The sequence below is a fragment of the Lepidochelys kempii genome, chromosome 1 (assembly GCF_965140285.1).
Source record: "Lepidochelys kempii isolate rLepKem1 chromosome 1, rLepKem1.hap1, whole genome shotgun sequence".
Lineage (NCBI taxonomy): Eukaryota > Metazoa > Chordata > Testudines > Cheloniidae > Lepidochelys > Lepidochelys kempii.
This window is the reverse complement of record NC_136380.1, coordinates 61,008,334-61,033,389: the sequence shown is the minus strand read 5'-3', so window position 1 is coordinate 61,033,389 and position 25,056 is coordinate 61,008,334. Positions and strand designations below refer to the sequence as shown.

Below are 25,056 nucleotides of genomic sequence, written 5' to 3'. Positions count from 1 at the left end.
GGTGTAATCTTGGGTCCCATTTCCTTTACCTTAATGAGGCATTTAAGATTCAAATCTTCAAGATTTAAAAATGTGTGCAGCATTAAAAGTGCATAGCTGAAATAACAAAGAATGCAAGAGTTAAGGTTCTTATAGTATGGTGAACTCTAGCCTTGTACTCTGTATCTGTTTTACTGCTTAGAAATTAACTCAGCTTTACATTTAATGATAAAAACTAGGGCTGTCAATTAATCGCATTTAACTCGTGATTAACTCAAAATTTTTTTAATCATGATTAAAAAAATGAATCGTGATTAATCGCACTGTTAAACAATAGAATACCAAGTGAAATTTATTAAATATTTTTGGATTTTTTCCTACATTTTCAAATATATTGATTTCTTTTACAACACAGAATACAAAGTGTACAGTGCTCACTTTATATTGTTTTTGGTTACAAATATTTGAACTGTAAAAATGATAAACAAAAGAAATGGTATTTTTCAGTTCACCTCATACAAGTACTGCAGTGCAATCTCTTTATCATGAAAGTGTAACTTAGAAATGTAGTTTTTGGGTTTTTTTGTTATGTAACTGCACTCAAAAACAAAACAATGTAAAATTTTAGAACCTACAAGTCCACTCAGTCCTACTTCTTGTTCAGCCATTCACTAAGACAAACAAGTTTGTTTACATTTACGGAAGATAACGCTGCCTGCTTCTTATTTACAGTGTCATCTAAAAGTGAGAACAGGCATTCGTATGGCACTTCTGTACCTGGCGTTGCAAGGGATTTACGTGCCAGATATGCTAAACGTTCGTAGGCCCCTTCATGCTTCGGCCACCATTCCAGAGGTGCTTCTGTGCTGATGATGCTAATTAAAAAAATAATGCATTAATTAAATTCCTTGGGGGAGAATTGTATGTCTCCTATTCTGTTTTACCCTCATTCTGCCATATATTTCATGTTATAGCAGTCTTGGATGATGACATAGCACATATTCATTCTAAGATTTCACTTTCACTTCAGATTTGATAAAATGCAAAGAAGGTACCAATGTGAGATTTCTAAAAATAGCTACAGCACTCAAGCAAAGGTTTAAGAATCTGAAGTGCCGTCCAAAATCTGAGAGGGACAAGGTGTGGAGCATGCTTTCAGAAGTCTTAAAATAGCAGCATTCGAAAGCGGAAACTACAGAACCTGAACCACCAAAAAAGAAAATCAACCTTCTGCTGGTGGCATCTGACTCAGATGATGAAAATGAACATGTGTTGGTCCACTCTGCTTTGGATCGTTATCAAGCAGAAGCAATCATCAGCGTGGACTCATGTCCTTTGAAATGGTGGTTGAAACGTGAAGGGGCACATGAATCTTTAGCACATCTGGCACATAAATCTCTTCTGACACCGGCTACAATGGTGCTAGGAGAACGCCTGTTCTCACTTTCAGGTGACATTGTAAACACAAAGCAGACAGCATTATCTCCTGCAAATTGTAACCAAACTTATTTGTCTTCCTGATTGGCTGAACAAGGAGGAGGACTGAGTGGACTTGTAGGCTCTAAAGTTTTACATTGTAGTATTTTTGAATGCAGTTTTTTTATACATAATTCTACATTTGTAAGTTCAACTTTCATGATAGAGATTGCACTCCAGTACTTGTATGAGGTGAATTAAAAAATACTGTTTCTTTTGTATTTTATAGTGCAAGTATTTGTAATCAAAAATAAATATAAAGTGAGCACTGTACACTTTGTATTCTGTGTTGTAATTGAAATCAATATGTTTGAAAATGTAGAAGACATCCAAAAATATTTAAATAGTATTCTATTTTTTTAACAGTGAGATTAATTGCACAATTAATCGTGATTAATTTTTTTAATCACTTGATAGCCCTAATAAAAACAGAATAGCAAATACTACAGTCTGGCAGAGCTAATGTGTTTAACTCTTAGGCCTGGTCTACACTTAAAAAGTAGATCAAGCTAGCTATGTTGTTCAGGGCTATGAAAAATTTAGCGCCTTGAGTGCTGTAGTTAAGTTGACTAACCCCGGTCTAAATGCAGCTAGGTCAATTGAAGAATTTTCCCTTCAACCTAGCTACCGCCTCTCGGAGAGGTGGATTAACTATATCAACAGAAAAACCCCTTCTGCTGGTGTGAGAAGTATTTACCCTATGGCGCTACAGCTGCCTGGCTATTGACATACTCTCATATTTTATTATATTCCAAAGGCATTGAAACAAAAGATCGTCTAAGTGAGAGAGTGGGCTGCCTTTGTCAGATTGTGGGAGTTATGCTTGCTTTGCACACGAATGCAGAAAGCATGTAGTCAGGGTCTTTTAAGGAGCATGCAAATGATCTGTTTCTGTTGAATGAGTTATCAGAAGTAATATAGAAACGTAGCGTGTCAGACACGGGACAGAATTATTGGTGCTATGAACCTAGAATGACTTGTAAAAAAAAAACTAGGGCTTTAGTATTAATTAAAGCAAGTAACTGAAATAATTGGGAGAACTTATAATTATGCTCTTGTATTAATATTTCTCTAAGTTTTTGACATTCTTTTTCTCATTGTAATTTAGACCCAGGTTGATGGACAGCTTTTCTTAATAAAACACCTTTTGATTCTTCGTGAACAAATTGCTCCTTTCCACACTGAATTCACCATTAAGGAAATTTCCCTGGACCTTAAGAAAACTAGAGGTACTGCACAGTGCTGGCAGACAGAGCTGGGGGGGCTTTCCCTCCCCTAATGTGCTAGCAAAGGTTGTGGGTTTATTTTATGTTCACCTGCAATGATCTGCATGCTTGCTACATTGTCTTGCCTTGTTCTAATCCTTTCTAATACAGGTTTTACCTACTAAGCAGAGCAGCTCAGAATGCTTCTAACAAACTCTACTATACTTTTGATTTATATCAAGTGCATATCTGTGCTTTTGCCACTGACTTGTCCAATTCATACATGCTGTTTTAAAAAAAAAATGCTAAATAATAAGCTTCACATTTGTATTGTGCTGAAATATCTTTCATCCTTATCTATACTCTGCAGAGAAGTTTCTTGCTACTTAACAAATTGATTTTAATAACATGAAACTTACTTGCCTAGGTCAAAATTAAAATTGCCCCAGTCTTTTCTGTCGAAGTTTGACTAGAGAAATATTCCTTATACTGTAAAGTTAGTCAATACTTTTCTATTTATCACGGTGAGAGTTGTTTCATGAAGCATACATACATCTAGTGAGCAGGAAAAATAAAGAGCAGAGGTCATCCAGAAGAGGTTATTAACGTTTTCCTGAGAGTGCATTATGAAGCACAGAGGGGAAAAAAACCTTAATGAAAAAGGGAAGGGTGAGAGAGACTCAGTGCTGTTCATAAGCCTGAGAAAAAGGAGCTGGAGCATCTCTTTCCATTACAGAAGAGTAAGTTGCAGAAATAACCTTTCTTTTCTGTCATCTAATACACTGTTATCTTTGCCTTGAAGTTACTGAATCTTATTACTAACAATTACATCTATTGCATTTGAACATCAATGAGACCTCCCTCCTATTAAGTAGTTTCTAGTTGGCTGGAGGTTAAAGGGTAAATATGTCCTTATGGTGTCTTGTCCTGGCTGACATAAAAGTTTGTTCTGTATCTTTTTTTTAAATGAATAAATTTTTGTACCAGCCAGTGTCTTACGAAGGTGGTAAGTAACAGGAAAAGGGGTTCGGTTGGACCAAGCTCTCTGCAAATAGACTTCACTTAAATCAAATGTGGATTTAAAGTTTGAGACATCATCAACTTAAAAATCATGCTCCTGTCTGAAAAAGAGGTACTTATAAGTAATACTTATAACACTAAGATTATTATAACTGAAAGAGATATGGGGGAATATAGCTTTTTTTTGTTGACTTTGTGTATTTAACAGCATTTCCAAGATAGCTAGTCTTCCAATAGTCAGTTTATCCTGTTTGTGTGGGCCTTTTATACAGCAACATGGGAGAGAAACTCTTTTTAAAAATAAAAGGAAGATATGGGTATATAAAACAAATCGGCAAATGGCGTCTGGGACACAGGCAGTACCTGAAAATACTTCTAATTAATTTTTTAAAATTTGACTAGTTTTCAGGCTGATGGTATCCCTTTAATCTCTCACACCTCTTTGGAAATGGGTTCATTTTCTTTGGCACTTATATGTCGGTACATTTACTGCAAGTATCAGTATTACTACTTTTCTTCTCACTACTTCCACAAACCTCATAAACACAAACCCAATTCAGTACTGAAATTTTGTCACCTTCCCCTTCCCTTATTAAAAAACAAACACCATGCATCTAACACATCAGTCACTGGTTTGTGATGCTGCATGGGTCTAATTCTGTAAACCTTTACTCAAGTGACTAACTCCCAAGTTCTGTGAATAATCCCACTGACATCTGTAGGACCACTCAGACATAACTCAGGGTTTGCAGGATGGGCCCTAAACAATCACCATTCTCTGTATGGCCGAGTGCATTTTGGTGTATTGTATCTGTCTATTTGAAGTGTACCTTCGTAAGAACAGGTTTTGTCTTGGACAGCACCATTACGTTGCTGGCACTAACAAATATTAGGTTGTCTGGCTATACCAGAAGGAGGATAGGAGATTCTGGATGTGGTTTAATTAGCCCGCAATTTTATTCCTAAATGTCTTAGAGTAGCTGGCAGATAAGAGTACAGTGCAGGTACTTCCATAATCACTTACATATATCCCAGGGGCTGCTGGCAGCCCTCCCCCTTTCCTGTCTTAGTCCCCAGCCAACCTGCTGCTGGGACCTCACCACCCCGCGTCCCCTTGAATGAGTATTAAAAGGGGCTATAAAAGAGCGGATTGACTCCCTGCCATATCAGTCATTGGAGCCCCAAACCCCCAATTTCTACTCCTTTAAAGAATACCTCCTTTAAATAATTTCCCGGTCCATTTTATTTGATCACTCTATCCCTTCCCTACAAAAGAGCTGCAGTGGACATCCATTCCAAGCTTACATCATGAGTTGTGACATGATAGGCTAACCCCCCCTTTTCATTTGTTCATCCTACTAAGCCCCCCAACTTGCTGCGGGAAGGTAAAAATAACCACCTTTCTTTGGCCAATCTGGTGAGGGAAAAATTCATTCCTAGGCATGACCCCCCCCCAAAGGAGTGACTAGCGTAATGCCCACCACAGATCATGATGAGATCTGGTATTTCAGCTGTTGCCGTGGATGGGAGGGGGGTGCTGCTTGGCCTGGTCCAAATGAAAAAGAGGGTGTGTACTGCACAAATATGGGTGTAAATAGTCCCCTTCTCTTCTGATCACCTGGGGAGGGGAGGGAAATGGGTCTGCATCCCCACGTTGACCTGTCCTGGAGCAGCCTCTACTTAGTATGTATCTCGCTGGCTTTCTAATCCTTAAAGGAGTAACACACCTTCTCTGACAAGCCAAACAAAGGGCACTGCTGCTTAATGTGCGGTGAGGTCATTATAAACTCCCCAGTGTGTGGACTCTCTTTCATTTTGTTGTTGTATTGGGTCTAGCATGAGGGACGCTCATCTGACTGGGGCCTCGCGCGCTACTTTAATAACAAATAGTAGTAATCACACCATGCCATTGTAATGAAGAAATGAAGCATTTCTGTTTAAATTTACTCTGGCTGAATCCTACACATTTACAGTCTGGTTGACTTTCTGCTTCACAGATGCAGCATTTAAAATCCTGAACCCAAAGACTGTTCCAAGATTTTTTAGGCTAAACAGCAACAACGCACTGATACAGTTCTTACTGGAGGTAATATGGAGTCTTTTTGTTAACGCCGCGTAGGAAGAAAAAATCTCATTTCGTTTAAATGTGTGGTGATTTCTGGGCAAATAAAAAGAAGATAATTGTCTTATGTTCAAGGGTACTCCAGAGATCAGAGAACATTATTTTGACTCTAAGAAAGATGTGGATCACCACCTGAAATCAGCTTGTGAGCAGTTTATTCAGCAGCAAACCAAACAGTTTATAGAACAACTGGAGGAGTTCATGTCAAAGGTACAAAGAGGCTATGTATTCACTGTGTTGATTGAAATGTTTTTTCCTGAAATGGCAGGATTAATTTGTATTTAAATTTGTTTAATGTTCATTTTATAATAGATGGCGTTGGTAGAACAGCCTATACTTAAGGTTGCCTGACACTTCCCATTATAAGACTCCGTTTTCAGTTGCTTATAACCTCAGCAGAAATTGTTCCTCCGTTGCTGAGAATGAGATTAGGGAAACATATTTTGCCTATGTTAAAAATAATTCTCATGCTGTTTCATTGAGAAGCGCATTGATTCAGTGCTTTGGAGCAGGGACATGAAATTTAGCCGGAGGGAAGGGGGTGCCTTGGTGCCGGGGATTTATGTTTTGGTGTTTTGTGAAAAGCCAGCCAAATTTTACTGAGTGTGTAAGCTCTTGAAAAATCACAGGTGTCATGTGCTTAGAGGCTTAGTCTGGCAGTTAGTTAAATTAGTTACATTCTCCAAAGATTCTGTCAGTATTGGGAATGCCCGGGCAGGTGTGGGGTGAGCAGGACTTTTCCTTGCAAGTGCTGCTCCTGGCGCAGGAGCAGAGGAAGATGCAGGATTCGGATGAACGGGATAGTGGAGTTGGGAGGCTGGGGCAGAAGGGTCTGTAACCACTAACTTGGAATGGAACCCAAAATTCCCGAGTTTGGCCATTCTTCTGCTGTCAGTAACTATCCACTAGCCAATATGTCTCATCCCCCTCTAGTGCTGGTCCACATGGAGGATGACCATCTACGATTGCTGCCAGTTACTCTTAGTTCAAGTGTCAGAGATCTGTGCAGTGGATATTAAGGTTCTGACCCTGCTGATGAGCCATGTGGGTGTTAATATGATGCCACATGATGGAATTTGTTTTTTTTTTTTTCAGTTTGCTTTTTTTAAAAAAAACAGGAACATCATAATGTTCATTTAGCAGTTTTTTCACTGAAAAGTTAGGAAATGCCAGAATTAAGGTTGCATGTTCAAATGCATTACGATAGTTTGTAATTTCCTAACTTCTACATGATTGACTTTGCAACTGCTTTATTTTCTTACCACAGTTTTTATGAATATGGTATTGAAAGCTTTAAGAACAGAATTACTGTGTCACATTTTAAGTGATGAACATGAACTAAACCCAACCAAGCGAACATACCTGAGAATAAACCATAATGGTTTTGCTTAGAATGGCAATACAAGTTATATTTGCAGTGTGAGAGATTGTAACACAGTACTTTTAGGGCAGTATTTTTCATGGAAGAATAGTGTTCTTATCCTTGGCAGATAGAAGTAGTCTATATTAAATAGCTTTTTTTTTTTTTTCTCCTGATGTATACTGTTGAGATGGAGGCCAGAGATCCATGGAGGTAACTTTTGTCAGACTTTTTTATAGTAACACTTTCTGTAGGATAGACTTTAAGTAGTAAATGTGTCTGTTTGAAGGAGGGTGCAGCAAAGCTTCCTTTCTGTTCAGTATGCATCTCTGAACCAGTGTTAATGCTGTTTGTTCTCTGGAAGTTATCCCTTTATATGCAAGGTCAGTGTGGAAAGATCGTACAATAGAAGTGATGTTTGTAAAGTGCTTTGAAGAGGAAAAGCACTGGACATGCTGAGCACTGTTATGAATCCTCGTATTTGTAACCTCTTTAGCATAACTGCTTATAAACAGGTTTATCATGAGGATCATGAAACCTCAAGACTAGTGGTTGCAGCGTTGCAAGGACACCAAAGTTATCCTGTTTCTTTGCTTTTGGGAGTTCAGAAAATTAAAACAGTGCATTTACTTTTAAAAAAGTATCTATCTTACCGTAGTCCATGGACTAGATGAAATATTTACATGCCGAAGGATGGATTGAAAATCACAGATTGACGAACCTAGCTTACTTAGGCACTTTAGTATATCCCACTGGGGGGCCTAAGTAAGCTAGGTGCATAAATTCTATTGAAAATCATAGGAGTTATGCACCTAACTCACTTAGGCACTTTTGTAAATCCCTCTAGGGCCTATCTGTAGGCATCTAAACATATTTGTAAATCTGGTCCCATTTCTAATTTCAGTTGTGAGAAGAGTTTTTGTATTGTACCATATGACATTCTGACAACTCAGCATGTTAAGATGTGTACATGGTTTTGACTGTTGCATTTGCATTTCTTTGGCCAAGATTGGCTAGGTACACTTTTCCTTTTTTAAAGGCTTACTGTTATCTTTTATGTAGCTACAGATTCTTGTGAAATAGTTAATGTATCTCATTTTGCTTCCCTTTTCATGTATGGCAGGCATAAGTATTATCAAGCTTAAATTAGCCTCCTATTAATTGTATAAATAAATAAATATGGAGCATAAATCTTACCCTATTGTTTTTGGAATTGTTTGTCATGACTTGACTTTCCTTTTATTTATATCCTCAATCAAAATATACAAGAAAGGCAAAAAATGGTCTCAGACTAGAAATTTTAAGAGATTTATTTAAATGTTACTGGCTTGTTTGACATGATTTCACTTTTTGATTCCAATGGAAACAAAAATTTCTCATTCTTTCAATCTCATTGTTTTAGGTTGCTGCATTAAAAGCAATGGCCAGTCAAGGAGGTCCCAAATACAACCTTTCACAGCAGCCTTGGGCACATCCAGGTATTCCTTTGCTTTACATTTTTCATTTTATTCAGAATAGTCTTATTGGTACAACCTTTCTAGTTATCACTTTTGAGAACATTAAAGCAATACAAAATGCATTCTGGGCTAGGCCATTTCAGGAATAATTTGTTTTGTGTATTACTAGGTCATGACTTTCAAAATTAGCCTAAAATACATTGCATATTCTCAAGAGCTGAAAATGTAAAGTGGGAAGCCAACTACAAATTTCCTCATATTAAGAACTCAAATGAGAACACTTCCGAGGAACCTTCGTTGGCTTTGAGCAGTTAATATTTTGTGATATTTATAGCAAGCAGAACTAGAAATCTGAATCTTTGTGTCATAGATCTGAACCTTTAGTTGCACTAAGTTCTTAAAATGCAAAGCCTGACCCATTTGCTCATAATTCAGTGCTGCCTCATTGGAGGTCAGACAATCTTGCTGCTAATTGGAACTCTTGGCTATAGTTTCTAGTTTCTTCAGGAATATGTCTTAACATTTGCTTTGTGATTCTGTACATAAATGTAAATGTGAATATAGCATGTTTGCAAATGAAAACCTGTTTATCTTAAATGAAATTTCAAGAAGCAGCTGGTATGTAGGACAGTGCCAATGAGCTATTTGCCATGCTGTCAGATTTCTCAGAGACAGGAGGAGGGAAAGGAAAATACAAAAGCTGCGAAAGTAAAAAAAAAAATATGTAACCCTATTTTCCCCAAAGCTCTTGAATATTTCCCCATGTTTTCTTCAAGCTTCTTTGCAAGATTTCTTTAAAGTGCTCATGGCCATTCTTCATGGAGACAGACAGAGCACCTAGAACTAACCATATGCCTCAGATGGCTATGCAGCCTACCATCACAGGAATGCTGTGCTGGGTTGAAACATGGTTTCTGTATTGTTGCTACATATTTTCAATGCCATTTTCAAAGTACTGTTTTCTTTTTTTGGGCTGAGTATTTCCCAACAGTCACATCTCCAACTAAATAAGGAACCTTGAAGGGAGGAGCCTTGTCAAGGCTTTTTACCACTGAAGGGTGGTGACTGTGATTTTGGGGGTTCAGAGGGGACTGGGGTGGTGATGTACATAAAGTAGGGAAAAAATAGAGGGGATCATTTGGAACATAGACTTTCAACCAGCAGGAGCAAATATTTGTGTCTAATAATTTTAAACTTTATTTCCAGCAAAGGTCAATGATTTAGTGTCTTCCACTTATAAGACAATAAAAACAAAGCTGCCATCAATGTTACGAAGCATGTCATTATACTTGGCCAATAAGGATACTGAATTCATTTTGTTTAAGCCAGTTAGGGTAAGTATTGTTAGTGTATACATCAGCATACTTTCCATAGTTTGGCCAACCTTGACATAGTTGAGTAGCTTCTGAAAGTGTGCTTTGTAAGCTCATTTATTTTTGTAGGAATGAATTAATGTAGCTGTTTCTAAGTTTCTTTATCAGATGATTATTTGTTTTTCTTGTTAACTCTCACAAGATTTTCTGAATTTCTGGTGTTCTTGTCCATTACATAGACTCTTGTATGTGAGTTATTGTACATTAGAAAGCCAGACAGTAATCATATGAAAGACACCATGCATGTAATAAGTAAGCAGTCTAGTGTATCATAAATTATAGTGTGGCTTTGCTCTGAAAAGGGATCATTTAAAAATGGCACCTTATTCCACAGACCTGATGTAAGTGTTCAGAGTAAAGAAAATAAATGTATATTGCTTTTACTCCTATCCAGTGTGCACAGCAAACACTATAGTGAGAGAATTGACTGGATTCTGTTTATTCTTGTGTATCACCAACATTTGGTAAGTCCAGTCAGGTATACCTGTGCAGACCGATCAAAGGCAATGAGGGTTGCCCAGGTTTAATAGGGGACCTGTTACTGGTGAATGTGCACACACAAGAAAACCCAGCATGGTTCTTAGATGCCAGGTTAAGTGTACAGGGCTAAGTGTTAAGAACGCTCTCTCTCTCCCCCCCTCCTCCCCATCTTTTATTTGTTAACATAGCACATATTACCTGGAGTCGTCACACAATAGACAAGGAAACCTCTCCATGCCATTTTTAGAGTTACTTTTTAGAGGAGAACCACTTTTAAGAGCACAGAGTTCTACCACACATACAGCTCCATTCACTTCAGGGGCTGTTTGATACACAGGATGTTCAGTTTGTTTCATATTTGAGACAGATCTTGTGATATTCCAACACTAAATATTTTTCTTTCCTTTGTAAAGAATAATATTCAGCAAGTGTTCCAGAAACTCCATGCTTTGTTAAAGGAAGAATTTAGCAATGAAGATCTCCAGATCATAGCTTGTCCTTCAATGGAACAGGTATAAAGTGAAGCTCCTTATTTTACAGATTACTCATTTTTGCATGACTAGCTCACACTTTTAAATTAACCTGCTTTTCCATTTTGCCCAATTTTTATTCGTATTCCTCTTTTCTGATTCTTTGAAAATCCAAAATTAATTTGAACTCTAAACCCTGAGCAAATGCAATTGTTTAGTTTTTACAAATATCTGTTAGGCTGTTTTAAAACTGAGATTAGTGATTAAGATATGCAACATTGGGATTTTATTGTACATGGCAAGGACTTTTCTGGTGAACTACACCCACTTTGGGCATCTTTCCTCTTTGGAGAAGTGATCAGAGGTGCTAGGTGTATAAAAATTCTGAAGGAATTGCAAGGATCTGTTTGAACTAAACAACAACTGGAAAAATGTGACTAATCATGGAAACTTAAACAGAATTTCAGGTATAAGGAGGGCCTTTATCCTCAAAGATAATCAGTGGAAGGAATTCTCTGCATCAGGAGGCCCTGCATAAGCCACTGTTTTAGCAATCCCATAGCTTAAAAAAAAATAAAATTATTGGACATCAGTGGTATCTTGGGTATAGGGGATCAACTGGTGATTCTTGTTCACACAGTATTAAACTGTTCATCAAATATGTGGACAGGAGGAATTTCCCTACAGGGTATTTTGACAGGGAACATGAAGTGGGAGAAGAGTATTAACTTCCTCTGAAGATGGAGCAGGAATAATCTACTGGGATAAGGTGGATTTTTCCCCGCAGTAGTCAGATTTCTGTTCTTTCAGTGATGGACAATGATGCCCCAGTCTTTTGGATCTCTTTTATGCCTCCCCTTCTGGTTTATGTAAGCTAAAGTTTGCAGGTTATTAATAATGTAAATGATTCAGAATGTGCCTCTTGGGTATTTTAAATTTACCTAATTGTCTCTCAAATGCCTATTGCACATAACTTTCTTTTAAAATCACATGCAGATACACACACACTTATTAGAAGCTGTGTTGACACAATAGACTGTAACAGCTGAAAGAGCTAGTCTGTCAAGTCATCGATTGCATAGTAGGAGTCTGTAAGTTAGCTAGAACTGGTGATTGACCAATATTCTTATAATTGTTCTCTTGGTTCCTCTAAATCCTTGGAGATTCGTAGAATGTTTGTTTAGATGCTCAAACAGCATAAGTCTGCTCCTGACCTTGGATGATGGTAACAACACAATAGCTAACATATACTTTAATTTTGCCTTTCAGGTGAACCTACTTTTGTCAATGTCTAAATAGCCCAACAGTCAGGCTGTTTGAGGTGAATTTCAGTGGTATGCCAGGCAGCGAAGGGGAGATGAAGTCATTTGCCAGAAGTAAATAAAGGATTTACACTGGGATCCATCAAGGCATCAACTTTAATACCCCCAGGCTGCTCAATACTGATTTACAGAAGAATTGAGTTCTACAAATTGTTTCAAGTACAGCAGTTTTTTCTTTCCTAAAACTTAAGGGAACAAACTCGCTGAAGATTTTTATCCAAGCTCAGTTTCTGCCTTGCCATTAGATGTAAATGCGTCTCAGATTGAAATGCTAAGACTTAAATATATTTAAGACCTTACTTCTTTTCCTTTTATGGAAAAGATGTGTGTGCAGTAAAAGAAGTAGCAATTTCACAGGACACACGGACGATAAATGACAGGAAATCCAAGTTGGAAAAAGTCCTTGTGCAGGGTGCTTGAATGAGATGGGGACCTGAGTGTCAGGTGTCGCTGTAACTTTGTTTTGACAGCCACACTTGTTTTTCTCAGCCCTCCGAAGAATCCTATTCGTCCACAATGCATTTGAAGAACATAGTTCAAAGAATATTAGTTTGTGAAAACGGTCTTGTTTCCCTTGAATTTCAGAATGTTCTGCAATATTTGATGCAATGTATTTTGGGGGCCCTGTAATGATTAGTAGACGTGAGCATGAACACCTGTACTTTGATATTCTGGAGTGCTCTAAGTGAAGAATCTTTAAAGAGTTCTGACTGTGTTATGAAATGACTATGTGGGGTTTGCAGTGGAAAGCTGTGCAATATAATTGTTAATGTTTGTATGGGGGAACGACCCATGTACTAAAAGCTTTATGGCAAAGGTAAGGCTTAGCATTAAAGTTTTCAGGTACTTAAGGTTTCAGGTTAAGGGTTTCTATTTTTTCTGATTTAAGGTTGAGCAGTGCAGCTGCATTGTCAGAAGTGAGTGCTAAGATGCTGTAGGCCAGAGAAAGGGGCTCAAAGAGCAGCTCCTGGTGGCAAAGCTGTGACTATGGAACTTGTGCAGTACTGGTGCTCTGGAGTAAAGATGTGTAAAGGAGAAGTAGATGATGAGTGACTACAAAAGCACCTTTGTTAAGTTAGGGTCATGAGAGAAATACCTGCTGATCAGTAAACTATGCATATGTGTAACATCTGTTTATGGTCAGCGTGCAATGAATGATTGATACACAACATTGGTATGTTCCATTTCAGAAGGTTAAGTGCATAAACACTTGTCCATAAACTGGATGAAACACTGAAAATGGCTTTAAAAGTGTCTTTACTGACCTTATTGTATAGATATGTGGAAGGCAATACAGTGACTTAAATGGCAGATTTTTACTTATTCTCTAGCTTGCATGTTGTAGAAATTTTACATATTTTTGGTATCAGTTTTGCTGTTGCAGATCAGCTGACTGGATACTAAAAAGGCAAGTTTTAAAGCCACCATGAGCAGCATTATAGCAGATGCTCTGGGGAATGGAAATGGTACTTACAGGATCTCATGTAGCTTTTTTGAAATTAACTAAAGAACTAACAAGGAAGAGAACATACCCCTTCCCTTTACCTATTCAAGAACCTAGGCTGTAAAATAATGTCCAATGCCTTGTAATGTATGTACATTTGGTCTTTTTATAGTGTTTTACAAAAGAGTGCATGATTGCTGTACAGAGTTATGACTGAATTAATTGTACAGAAATGGTCTGAAGGATAAAATATTATGTTAGTCTTGTGTTTTGAATCTTTTCACTTCTAAAATACTCAGACAGCTCTAGGACAGCTGATTTAAAAGATTACAAGAGCAATCAGTTTATTCAGCCTGTTTGCTAAATGAAGATTTGTTTAAACATGTACAGTTTCAGATATTTACATATACAATAGTGTAAATAATGTCAAAAGATTAATTTAAAGTGCTTTATATGATCTGACTAGACATTTGCTGTTTTTAATGTTTCTTTTTTAAATAAAAATTTTGCTTCCTATTTTGGTCCCTGAGTAAAGCTTTGTGTGTATTTGAGACTTGTCTGACAAGATAACTGTAATGGCAAACCAATAAATATCCTGCAGGCATGCACAATGCTTCATTAAGAAAGACAAGATCTATTTTGTTGTTAGCAGTAAGAGCACTGACTTTATCTAGCACAGACAGATGTATCACTGAGTACTGAGTATGCGGCTAATTGTGTTAAATTTATCTCTTTATAGTCATAATAAAAGTAAATTTGTATTTTCTTTACTCATGAAGGATTTTGTGTGACTAAATGGTCTCTTCACTGCAATTTTATTATAGGGAAGAAGCCAAAGTTGTAATATTTTAACTAATTGGCTTTTGCTAAGAGTAAACTTGGGACCTGATGGCAGAACACACAAGTATTATTCAACCCTTATTTTATTTAATGACTTTTTTCTTGTTGCCTAGCTATTTGCAGGCTCATCTATCTGTCCTTTGCCGTTAGGTATTGAATGTATTGTTCTTCTGGTATTCAGTCCTGTAGGAACGTTCCTTCCAGAGGGTTGTGGTTTCTTCCTTGTAATGGCAATATAAACTTCCCATTTATCCCTTGCCTTTGATAGTGGCATTTGAATGAACTATTTTTAAAAAATCCTGTTTTCCCTAATCTCATTTGTAGAATTCAAGTGGTTTAATTGTCACACAGCGGTGGTTCTCAGCAGTTGCTTCCTGGTCACTCCCCTGGACACACACAACATAATGAAGAGGCAAGGTTCTAACACCTGTTTGAATTATACCGTACAAAACTAAATGGAGTGAATAACTAAGTGGCACCCAAAGAAGTCTTTTGGACATTATTATTTATTTGTATTGAGTCTTGATCCAATTTCCACATCCATCCCAATTGCTAGTACAATAGTGAAAATCATAGGGGCACCCTTTGTGTCCAAGCCAAGAAGTTTCAAACAGGAGGAATGATGTGGGGACAGCATAAAACACTTCAGAACACACTCAGTTTATGGAAGGAATATTTATTAGATAAGTAATTTTTTTCTAAGTTTATAAAATTCTGTAACGTCATGCCTTCCTAGGTACACTGGATGTAAACATCTATAACAGCCATAAAGAATAAGCAGAATGAGTTTATAAAGAATGTCATACCACATGAACATGATCACCTTTTAATACATTTACTAAACTAATAAACGTCTAAGATCTGAATTCTGGTACATCATTTGATAGCATTTTGAAATTTTACTTGGAAAAACTAATTGAAATTGATTTGGTTATGAGTGCTGCCAAATGGATGGAAAACTAGCTGAAAGACTAAAGAAGGTATAGTGATGACTAATAAAGGGACCTAGAGAGGTAGAAATATCATCAGGAAATAATAAAATGAATCTGAACTTGTTAAAATGCAAGCTACTGTACCTGGGGGAAATATGAAACCCAGCTAATCAAGGGGAGAGAAATCTGGCATTCAGTACATTAAGAGGCCCAAGTTTGATCATAGTGAATTAGGTATGAGCTGGTACTGTGAAATGGTAGGGAGCAAAAAAAATTAGGCTATATGCACAGACACCATATGTTGTTGGAGAGCAGTGAACTTGCAGTCTCTTTTCAGTGAGTACCAGTCAGACCACTCCTAGAATATACTCCATTCAGGTCTGGGCTCTTCAAGAAAATTGTAGACAAACTGAAGGCCTTTCAGAGAGCAAGAGAATCATGAAGACTGGAGAAAGTGACTTACAAGGACAGACTGTTTGTGGTGCCTGTTTCATTTAAGAAAACTAGTTCACAGAGGGAAAAAAATTCTTAGCTCCATTTCTTTGATTAACTTGCCGTTTCGCTTAGGATCTGTGGCAGAGCCCCATTCTCTTCACCCTGTCTCACTTTGAAAGCCTCAAATAAAAACACACCAGCCAGCTTGTTCAATACCAACCCTAGTCGCTCAGGCTACTTCACTGTTAAGCTCCTGGAACGATCACTGTGATAAGAATTGGGGAGAGTTCATACCACACAAGGCTCTTCATCCACAATCTTTTCCTTTCTTTCATATTCAGACCCTTCCCCTTTAGTAACCATGAGGGGTGTTTTGTTACATTATACGCATGCTGCGTATTCATTCCACAATGAATTTCTGGGCAGAAATGCTGGGCCAGGGTGCCAGGCCTGCTCACTGAGTCACACAACAGGCACGGTCTGATATAGGCTCCCACCAAACTGAAGGTGACCCCTATTGTCCTTTCTCCTACCTATAAGAACCACCTTCTCATTCTGTCAAACTAGCGCGCATGTACTGTCGATCCGTAGGCATATACAATCCACTGCCTATTTTCAAATGTGCTGTTTAGTGCCATAGCTGCTCTACGCTGGAATACAGCTAAACACTTACGACATGCTTGAAAATGAGTTTTATTGTTTCTACAGTGAACTGCCCGTGTAACCTTACTTGGCTAGAGAGAAATCTAACATTGCAACACCCGGCGTGTCTACTGGGCAAGAGTCTTTCTGCATCTCCATTTCAGCAGTTTACGCAGCTGTGCTAGAACACGGGGCAGCGTCTGAATTTTGTCCAATGGCGTGCGCTGCAGGTCTTGTAGTACTTCCTTCATTTTGGCTAGGAGGCTGTTGATCTGAATGCTTTTGGAGTGCAGGAGTAGCCCCAGCTGGCTTTCTGCTGGTTTAAGTAAGTGGAGTGTGGCTGTGTCTTTCAACTGCAAAATAGCCAATGTAAAGATAACTTAATCTTCCGAGCCAACCGGAAAGGCAGCATGCTTATTACTTATAGTCCCAATTGCAGAATATCAAAAAAAATGTGGCACTATCCGTCTCCTGCAGTGTGTTTACAGCTTTAATTTAAACCACATTAAATCGTCACCTGTAAACATCTAAAATAGTTTCATAGATTCATAGATATTTAGGCCAGAAGGGACCATTATGATCATCTAGTCCGACCTCCTGCACAACGCAGGCCACAGAATTTCACCCACCACTCCTAAAAAAGACCTCACACCTATATTGTGCTATTGAAGTCCTCAAATTGTAGTTTGAAGACCTCAAGGAGCAGAGAATCCTCCAGCAAGTGACCCGTGCCCCATGCTACAGAGGAAGGCGAAAAACCTCCAGGGCCTTCCAATCTGCCCTGGAGGAAAATTCCTTCCCGACCCCAAATATGGCGATCAGCTAAACCCTGAGCATATGGGCAAGATTCATCAGCCAGATACTACAGAAAATTCTTTCCCGGGTAACTTGGATCTTACCCCATCTAAAAACCCATCACAGGCCATTGGGCCTATTTACCATGAATATTTAATTACCAAAACCATGTTATCCCATAGTTATACATCTTGAAGCTGTGTCCCTAGTAGTCCACGTGAGATAGGGGTTATTTGCTGCAGAAAGTAAATTAAACTCTTCACACCTGTTTACTGTGAAATCCTCCTGGTGCGTCCTTTGTTCACTGAAAATAATCCCACAATGCATCATTCTGTGAGACCCCCCCCTGTTATCAGGGCATGCCACAAGAAATGCATTTTGATTTTATTTGAGGTCACATTCTGGAGTAATTTCTACAAAGCCAAGCAAACCCTCATTAAAAGTCTCAGGAGGGTCCAACAGTGTCCCTAGGTCCTTCACACAGGAACTGAGTAAAGTTGAGTGAAGACAGGTGGAACTAATCCCTCCATCTCCAATTTGTCTTTCTCCCACAAGCTAATTTTTTTAAAAGATGAGCGTGGGGAGGTTGTGTAGTGGGACTTTCAGCGGTGCAGTAATCAGTACAACAGCTGAGGAAACGTCTTGGGACTTGTGGACTCCAGCTTACTGTTTATGGGTGTGAACTTGGATCTTCCTGCTTCATAGACTATCAGGGTTGGCAGGGACCTCAGGAGGCCATCTAGTCCAACCCCCTGCTCAAAGCAGGACCAATCCCCAATTTTTGCCCCATATCCATAAATGGCCCCCTCAAGGATTGAACTCTCAGCGCTGGGTTTAGCAGGCCAAAGCTCAAACCACTGAGCTATCCCTCCCACTTCAAAGCCACAAGACCCATACCACTTGAGCTAAGAGATTTCCATAGCTGTTAGTAATATAGGAACAATGGTCAAGAGCTGAGTAGTTCTGTTTTCATCCAGCAGAGGGCACTGATGTACACATGTATGCCTGCAAGTTCACTACCCTATTAAGCCAAGTTCAGCAGGAGAGCTAGCTGGGCAGGAACCAGACTTTCCATTTCATAGGATTAGTTCTGAATTGGAAGAAAAACCATTCTGGGGGGAAAAAAATTAGTTTCAGGTCAATTGAAACATTTTGTTTCGAGAAAATCAAAACTTTTCATAGAATATCAGGGTTGGAAGGGACCTCAGGAGGTCATCTAGTCCGACCCCTTGCTCAAAGCAGGACCAATCCCTAATTTTTTGCCCCATATCCCTAAATGGCCCCTTCAAGGATTGAACTCACAACTCTGGTTTAGCACGCCAAAGCTCAAACCACTGAGCTATCCCTCCCCATTGACTTGTTGGTTCCATTGACTTATTTTCTATAATATATTTCAAAATGAAAATTAATGTTGAAACAAAAATATCAAAACTTTCTGTTCTGAAAATGTTAAAATGGAATGTTTTAACCTGATCAAAATGCTTTTTATTTCTTTTCTGAAATGAAATTTCATCAGAATCAGTCCCAGTGGAAGTTTCAATTTGGCCAAAACAGCATTTTCTGACAGAAGAATGCTCCAGTGTACAATTTCCAGCTAGCTCTATTCAGCAGCAATTGCAGATGTGAAATAAACTAAGTAGTCAGTAAGGATTTTTAACAACGGGCACTAACAGGACTCCAGAAAATGTCACATCTCAGTTGAGCCTTTTCTATGGAGAAGTTAATGCCCTGTCCTTTGGGACAGCTTAGTCCCATTAATTGGTAAATAGGAAATGGATCTGTAGTACTGATGCTCAGTTCTGAGAACTTACCTTTAGCCTAGCCCCCATGTTGAAATGGATGCAGTTTTGTTGTTTAGCAAATGATAAGTAAATTTTCTCCTGAGCCACAATTTTAATCCTGATATAGATGTTTAGTTTCATGCAGATGGGCTGGAAAGGTGGTGCATGAACATGATGGCTGAAGTCATGCCAACTCCAGTGCTTCTGTCTTCTTCCTTTCTTATCGAAGTAGGAGCCAGTGTGGCTATCCAGATTCAGCCTAGAGAAAGAGTCTGAGTTAAGGCATGCAGAAGACCAAAGTACACACTGCCTGGGGAATATAAATAATGAAGAATGTCTCTCTTTGGCCTCTTAGGACCCACTGTCCTCTCACTGGTGTAATTGTTGCCATCAGTGTAGTTTCTCCTGATACTCTGCAGTAGGAAGGAGATCCGAATCATGCCTGGCATGTTTTGCTTGTGAACTCAGTCAAACACAAAAGCTTCATTTACAGTAACCCCTATCGAGTGATGGATGCACTCGTAAGCAGAGCCGAGTAGGAAATGTTTTTTTTCATCCCAGGAACGTTTTTGAGATTTTTTTGAAAAAATGTTCCCAGCACCAATCAGGATGAAAAGCCAAGCTCAAAAGTTCTTGTGAGCTGACAATCAAAGAAAGAATAAATCAAATCTGGTCAGGTCAATCGTGATGTTTGGTTTCAATTTTGACTTTTTTATTAAAATTGGTACTATAATTAGCTTAAATTTCTAAAGGAAAGGTTGGTTCAGATTGAAAACAAAATGGACATTTGTTTGGCAATGTCAAAATGGGATGTTTAGACAATTTCAAAACAAATTTTCCAAAAAATTTTGAGCCCAGAAATTTGTTGAAAATGACCTGTTCCCTCAAACAGTTTTGGTATGTTCCTGACCAGCCCTACTTAGCACAGTTTCCATAATGAAGGGAAAGTGGGGAAGGCGGAGGGAGCTCTAGGAAACAGATTTTCAAGGGCTCAGCCCCCCACAGTTGCAGCCAGAGTTTCAAAAGAGCCTAGGTCCTGTGATAATACTTATGGCTGGGTTTTTAAAGAAGTTCAGTGCTCAACATGCAGGGCTCTTCATCTGCTCCCTGAATGGGAGCAGAGTTCTTGAAAATCGGCCCCAGACTGTGGCTGATGAGCTTTTTTTGACCCCATTGCATCTGTTCCAACTTAACGGAAGTCCAGTTGCTTCACTTGGACCATACGGGCTTCATCTTAGGCAAATAGCTACTCTACAGCCACCAGACGCTTCATGGGAGTGGCCTGTCAAAATGAGGGGAAGCCAGTGTGTGTGTGGTACACCTCCCACAGCTGAGCAAGTATTTGATGCTAAAACCATACAGGTGTTTTCCCACCTCTGATCTATATTCCTGAGCTAAGGGAGCTCTCACCATTGATATGTATCCCTTTGGTACTTTTCTTCTACACAGTGGCACCGAGCCGGGCTGCAGTCTTTCCCCTACACTATACACACTCACCATTGAACTCCTTGCTGTCGGTACTCAAAATGCAACAGAGGTCCCTGGAATACTTGTAAAGCAGTTGGAGCAGGTAGGTGTATGTGTGCTGCTCCCAATGGGTGCTTATGGCTAGCTGTGGAAGAAGGCAGCTCCCTACATAGCCTCTTGGAAGGATTTCTGGCTATAAGATTAACCACTTCCAAGCAGAAGACCATCTCTCACCTGCTGTTCTCCAACAGCCGTTTTTGGAGTACTATTTTCAGTGGCCTCAAAAGGGGATTATTTAACTGAACATCGCAAATGCCAAAGCTGAGAGGCAAAGTCACACACTTATTCCACAAAAAACTATTAAAGTAGCATCACAATTGCTCACTCCAGCTGCCTGTAGAAAAAAAACTAGACTAGGCCTTGAGAGGGTCCTTCTACTGTGTTTTGATCGTAAGTGTAAGGCACTCACATACCATGGGGAGGAGCACACAGTACATACAGTTAGATGAAAAACGACCTATACGAGTGGAACTTAATTCCTCTGTTACTTTGTGGGCTGATATACCCCCAGAAAATGATTTTACGATGCTTTTTGTTTCCTAATTCCCACTAACAGAGCAAAATGACACTTCCACTGCAGCTTTTCTTGAGGGTTTAAGTACAGCCACTTTGACAGTGAGTGGCTAGGCACTTATTCTGTGTGTTGTGTTGCTCTATTATACGCCCTGGTGGGTGAAGGTCACCCCAGCGCAGAGGGCCAGCTGCACTCGCTTGATGTACCACGTAAGCCCTATTTTAAGGTTGTAAGCGAAGTGTAAGTGGTGCAGCAGCCTAGTTTGGTTCCTGTTCCCAGGACTGAATTTCATTCTGCTGTGTTTATTCAGCAGGAACTCTGAGAAGTTCTTGAGTGGGATGGGGGCAGGAGGGCTCACCTATTCTGGTTTGGCCTAGCAGTGCAAGCCTTTTGGGCCCAAAGTGCTTTGTGACCCATTTTCCATTCTGAATGGTGATGTCATGCCCTAGCCATTTCTCCTCATAGTGGAATCAAAGAGTAAACCCTTTCAGGCTCCCCCAAACAGGCTTTGATGCTGTCTATAACACGCAGTCTGACACTTTTATTACAGTGTGAGTCCAAAGGACCACTGGATTTCACTCTAGGGCTAGAAGAGCGGTACTCAAACTGTGGGCCATGATTCCACTTTAATGAGGTCGTCAGGGCTGGCATTAGACTTGCTGGGGCCCGGGGCTGAAGCCCCACTGCCTAGGGCCAAAGGCTTCAGCCCTGGGTGGTAGGGCTCAGGTTACAGGCCCTACACCTGGGGCTGAAGCCCTTGGTCCCCCCTCCTGAAGTCATGTAGTTATTTTTGTTGTCAGAAGGGGGTTGCGGTGCAATGAAGTTTGAAAACCCCTAGACAAGGAGATTAAATCTCTGAAGAATTACACTCTCAGGAGCTAACACTATATCCTGGCAGCTTGAAGGAGGAGAAATGTATGTGAATTGGGGCTGTGCCGCTGTTCTCCTCGCTTTAATGTAACTCACCTCACTTGCTCAGTTTTGATGCTGTGGCTCAAACTCTGCCATCATTTCCACTGGCAACCCCCACGCCCTTCCAGCTAGAGGGTTGCCTCTGTGTAAATAACAGCAGCTGATGGCCTCATATTTTCATTATGATTTTGCCCATACGTTAAAAGGATCTGATCCTGACCTAGTGAAATCAGTGGGAATCTGTATGTATTTGTACCTTATACATGTGCAGCATTTCAATTAAAACTAAATACATGTTCTCTGTATATTTTGTGTTTGTATGAGCGAGCGAGCTGACTTGCGGGATAAAGATAGCTGAATGAAATGGAAAATCACAAATTCACAAGATACAACACGGGCAGAGAGGCAATCAGGGAGATCACTCTGAGAGCTGATAAATGGCCCCCAAATGAGGAGTTCAGATAGTTTTTATAATTCAGCCTGTTTGTCAGTCTGAATTTTTGTCTAGTTTAAATATAAAGAAATTGATTCTTACCTCACCACAACACAAAACTGACCAGAACAATGGCCGGTGAATGGCTTAGCAGACATGTTACATTATGTGTCAAGTATTAAAAGAAATGCAAAACAATAATACACCCCTGCTAGGCTGCTCTGGAGCACAAATTGAAGACATGTTTGAACTGGTCTATGTTAAAATTAGATGGCACAAAAGTGCGTTAGTTTTATTTTGAAACCAAGGGTTTTAAAAAATGTACTGTAACAGTCATTTATTCTATATAGCCCTTAATTTCTCTCTACAGTGAAGCACCGAGCAAAGGTATCCCCTCTCACAACAGTACAGCTATAAATCACGGACCAGATCCTTGGCTAGTGTAAATCAGCTACACCATTTACACCAGCTCAGGATCGTGGCCCTAATGTTCCCCCCAAAAAACTTGTACCAATCCCAAAAGAAACCTGGAGTGATTATGTGTTAACTCAAAGAATTGAAGAAAGGCAGAGGCAGATCAACTAAGTGCATTGTAAGTTGTGATCATGGAATGAGAAGCACATGGTTAAGCAATCTTAAATTTTAAGATTACTCAGAGGCAGGGCATTTCCATAAACTTATTCTCATGGTGAAAATAGGATTGTGACTATGATGCTTGCTTCTCTCTGGGATTTGCTTCTCGCTGCTGCACTATAATATTTCTCGTTCTGATCCATGATTGCTACTGTGGCCCAAATGCCATCGGAATACGAACAAGTGTAGGTGATGTGATATGACTCCAGTTGGTGCAAACAATAAAAACGAGGGACCATTATTCTACAATCACAATTGTAGACGAAGAGAGCGAGAAGGACTGAAATAAGGGAAACAAATGGCTGGAATGCTTCTGAAAACAAGAGGAGCCACCGTTGCGTTCTTAAAGCGACTGCACAAGCATTTCCAGACCAGAGAGACAAAGAAGAGTAATGGAAAGACAGCAGGAGAAAGAGGTGGAAAACAGAGGTTCAAGCCTAGGGGGTCAGTGGTATTTTACTGCTGCTAGGAATTGCTGTGTTACAGTGTTGTAAAAATCATACTGCTTCATGATGGATGAAAGAGCAATGTGTCTGGAGGCAAATACTGGGAGGGTAGTGGCCTTTATGGATGTGTTATTACAAAAGCTATTTGCAATGATTTGTAACAGCCAGTAAGACATTTAATGTATCCAATAATTAGTTTCAACACAGGGAGGACTTGTAAAATTTAAATCAGCACACACTTGCTTCCCCGTGTAAGAGATTAAAATGAAAAACTGATATTTATGTGCTGCATTGATGTCTTTCATTCCCTGGCTTTTTTTAAGGTAAACTTTCTGGGAGCCGGGGGTTGGAAATTAGGATTTGATGACTTAAAAAGCAGGGATTCCTGTTGCAAACAATCTATCATTAGATATTAGGGTTTAGTCTATGGAAGAAATTGGTCATCTGAGCAATGCTTTATGGCCTGGAGCATTCACTGGATATGAGAAACAAACCAAATGCAAGGTTGTCATGAAGCCAAATGATACTGGCCCTTGCAATTGCCATTCCGATGCACAGACTAATATACAGAGTCTGGGCAAAACAAATTGGGAGGTAAAAGCCAGGAATGGTGGCATAACTGGGTTTAAGCCAACTGATAGCAAGGGGGTAGCAATAGACTGAGATGTGTAACTGGGGTAATGAAACTCTGAAATTCTGAACACTCAGAATTACTGGCAACTTGCCCAAAGACCTCAGTCTACAATTAATGTATATAAAATGGAGCAGACAGCAGCTACTGTCCCCTTTAAAGAAGAACTGTGACACTCTTGCTACAAATACTAGCATGTCTCGGGCTGAATGGTCCTTGCCTCAGCTCACAATGGAGTACCATATGGCCTGTAGTCTATGAAGGTTATACCTCTGGATTAAGTCTGAGGGTAGTGGGCTGCCTTTGGTCCGCTGTCGCTATCTCTTAAGTGGAGTATGCTGATCGGTTTTGGCTCATAGTTACCTTGTGCTCCCCTGTTTGTTTGTTGTATGAATGTGTTGGGTCCTATCTTATGCACATATTGCAAGCTCCTCAGGACAGGGGCCACCTTTTGTCTTGTGTTTGTACAGCACCTAGCGCAGGGCCCTAGTCTATGATTGGGGCTCATAGGTGCTGCTGCAATACTCAATAATCAATCAAGGCTGGACTGGCCAAATGAGCACCCATAGGTTTTAGAACCTAGCTGTTGGATGCACCAGGAGCAGTCCAAAGGACAGCAGGGCTTCTGTCACTCTGCAACCCCCTCTCCACCCACACAGCTGGGCTCCCCCAAGTCCCAGTGGCACATCGCTCCTCCTCTGTGACCAGCTAGCAAGTGGCTCAGCTCCTTCCCTAGGAGAGTTGGCAGCACTGCAGCCGGTGGAAGTGTGCCAAATCTCCAGCTGCTCCTGCCTGCTTAGCTATCCTCACCGCTGAGACTTCCCTAC

The 25,056-nt window shown here is 39.7% G+C and overlaps 1 protein-coding gene across 5 annotated transcripts in view; it reads left to right on the top strand.

Annotated features, from left to right (window-relative positions):
* The window catches only part of COG3 (component of oligomeric golgi complex 3), a 49,690-nt gene extending 35,213 nt beyond the window's left edge, over positions 1 to 14,477 (top strand). For 2 of the 5 annotated variants that reach the window (XM_073344687.2, XM_073344723.2), the window contains 7 exons: positions 2,564 to 2,684; positions 5,678 to 5,766; positions 5,878 to 6,012; positions 8,565 to 8,640; positions 9,826 to 9,953; positions 10,886 to 10,984; positions 12,212 to 14,477. In XM_073344687.2, the coding sequence (XP_073200788.1) occupies positions 2,564 to 2,684; positions 5,678 to 5,766; positions 5,878 to 6,012; positions 8,565 to 8,640; positions 9,826 to 9,953; positions 10,886 to 10,984; positions 12,212 to 12,241 (678 nt within the window). In that variant the 3' untranslated portion in view covers positions 12,242 to 14,477. Of the gene's footprint in view, positions 1 to 2,563; positions 2,685 to 5,677; positions 5,767 to 5,877; positions 6,013 to 8,564; positions 8,641 to 9,825; positions 9,954 to 10,885; positions 10,985 to 12,211 lie in introns of those variants that run through there. The other 3 variants (XM_073344695.2, XM_073344705.2, XM_073344715.1) reach the window with 3 other exon arrangements.
* Positions 14,478 to 25,056: the final 10,579 nt, after the last annotated feature.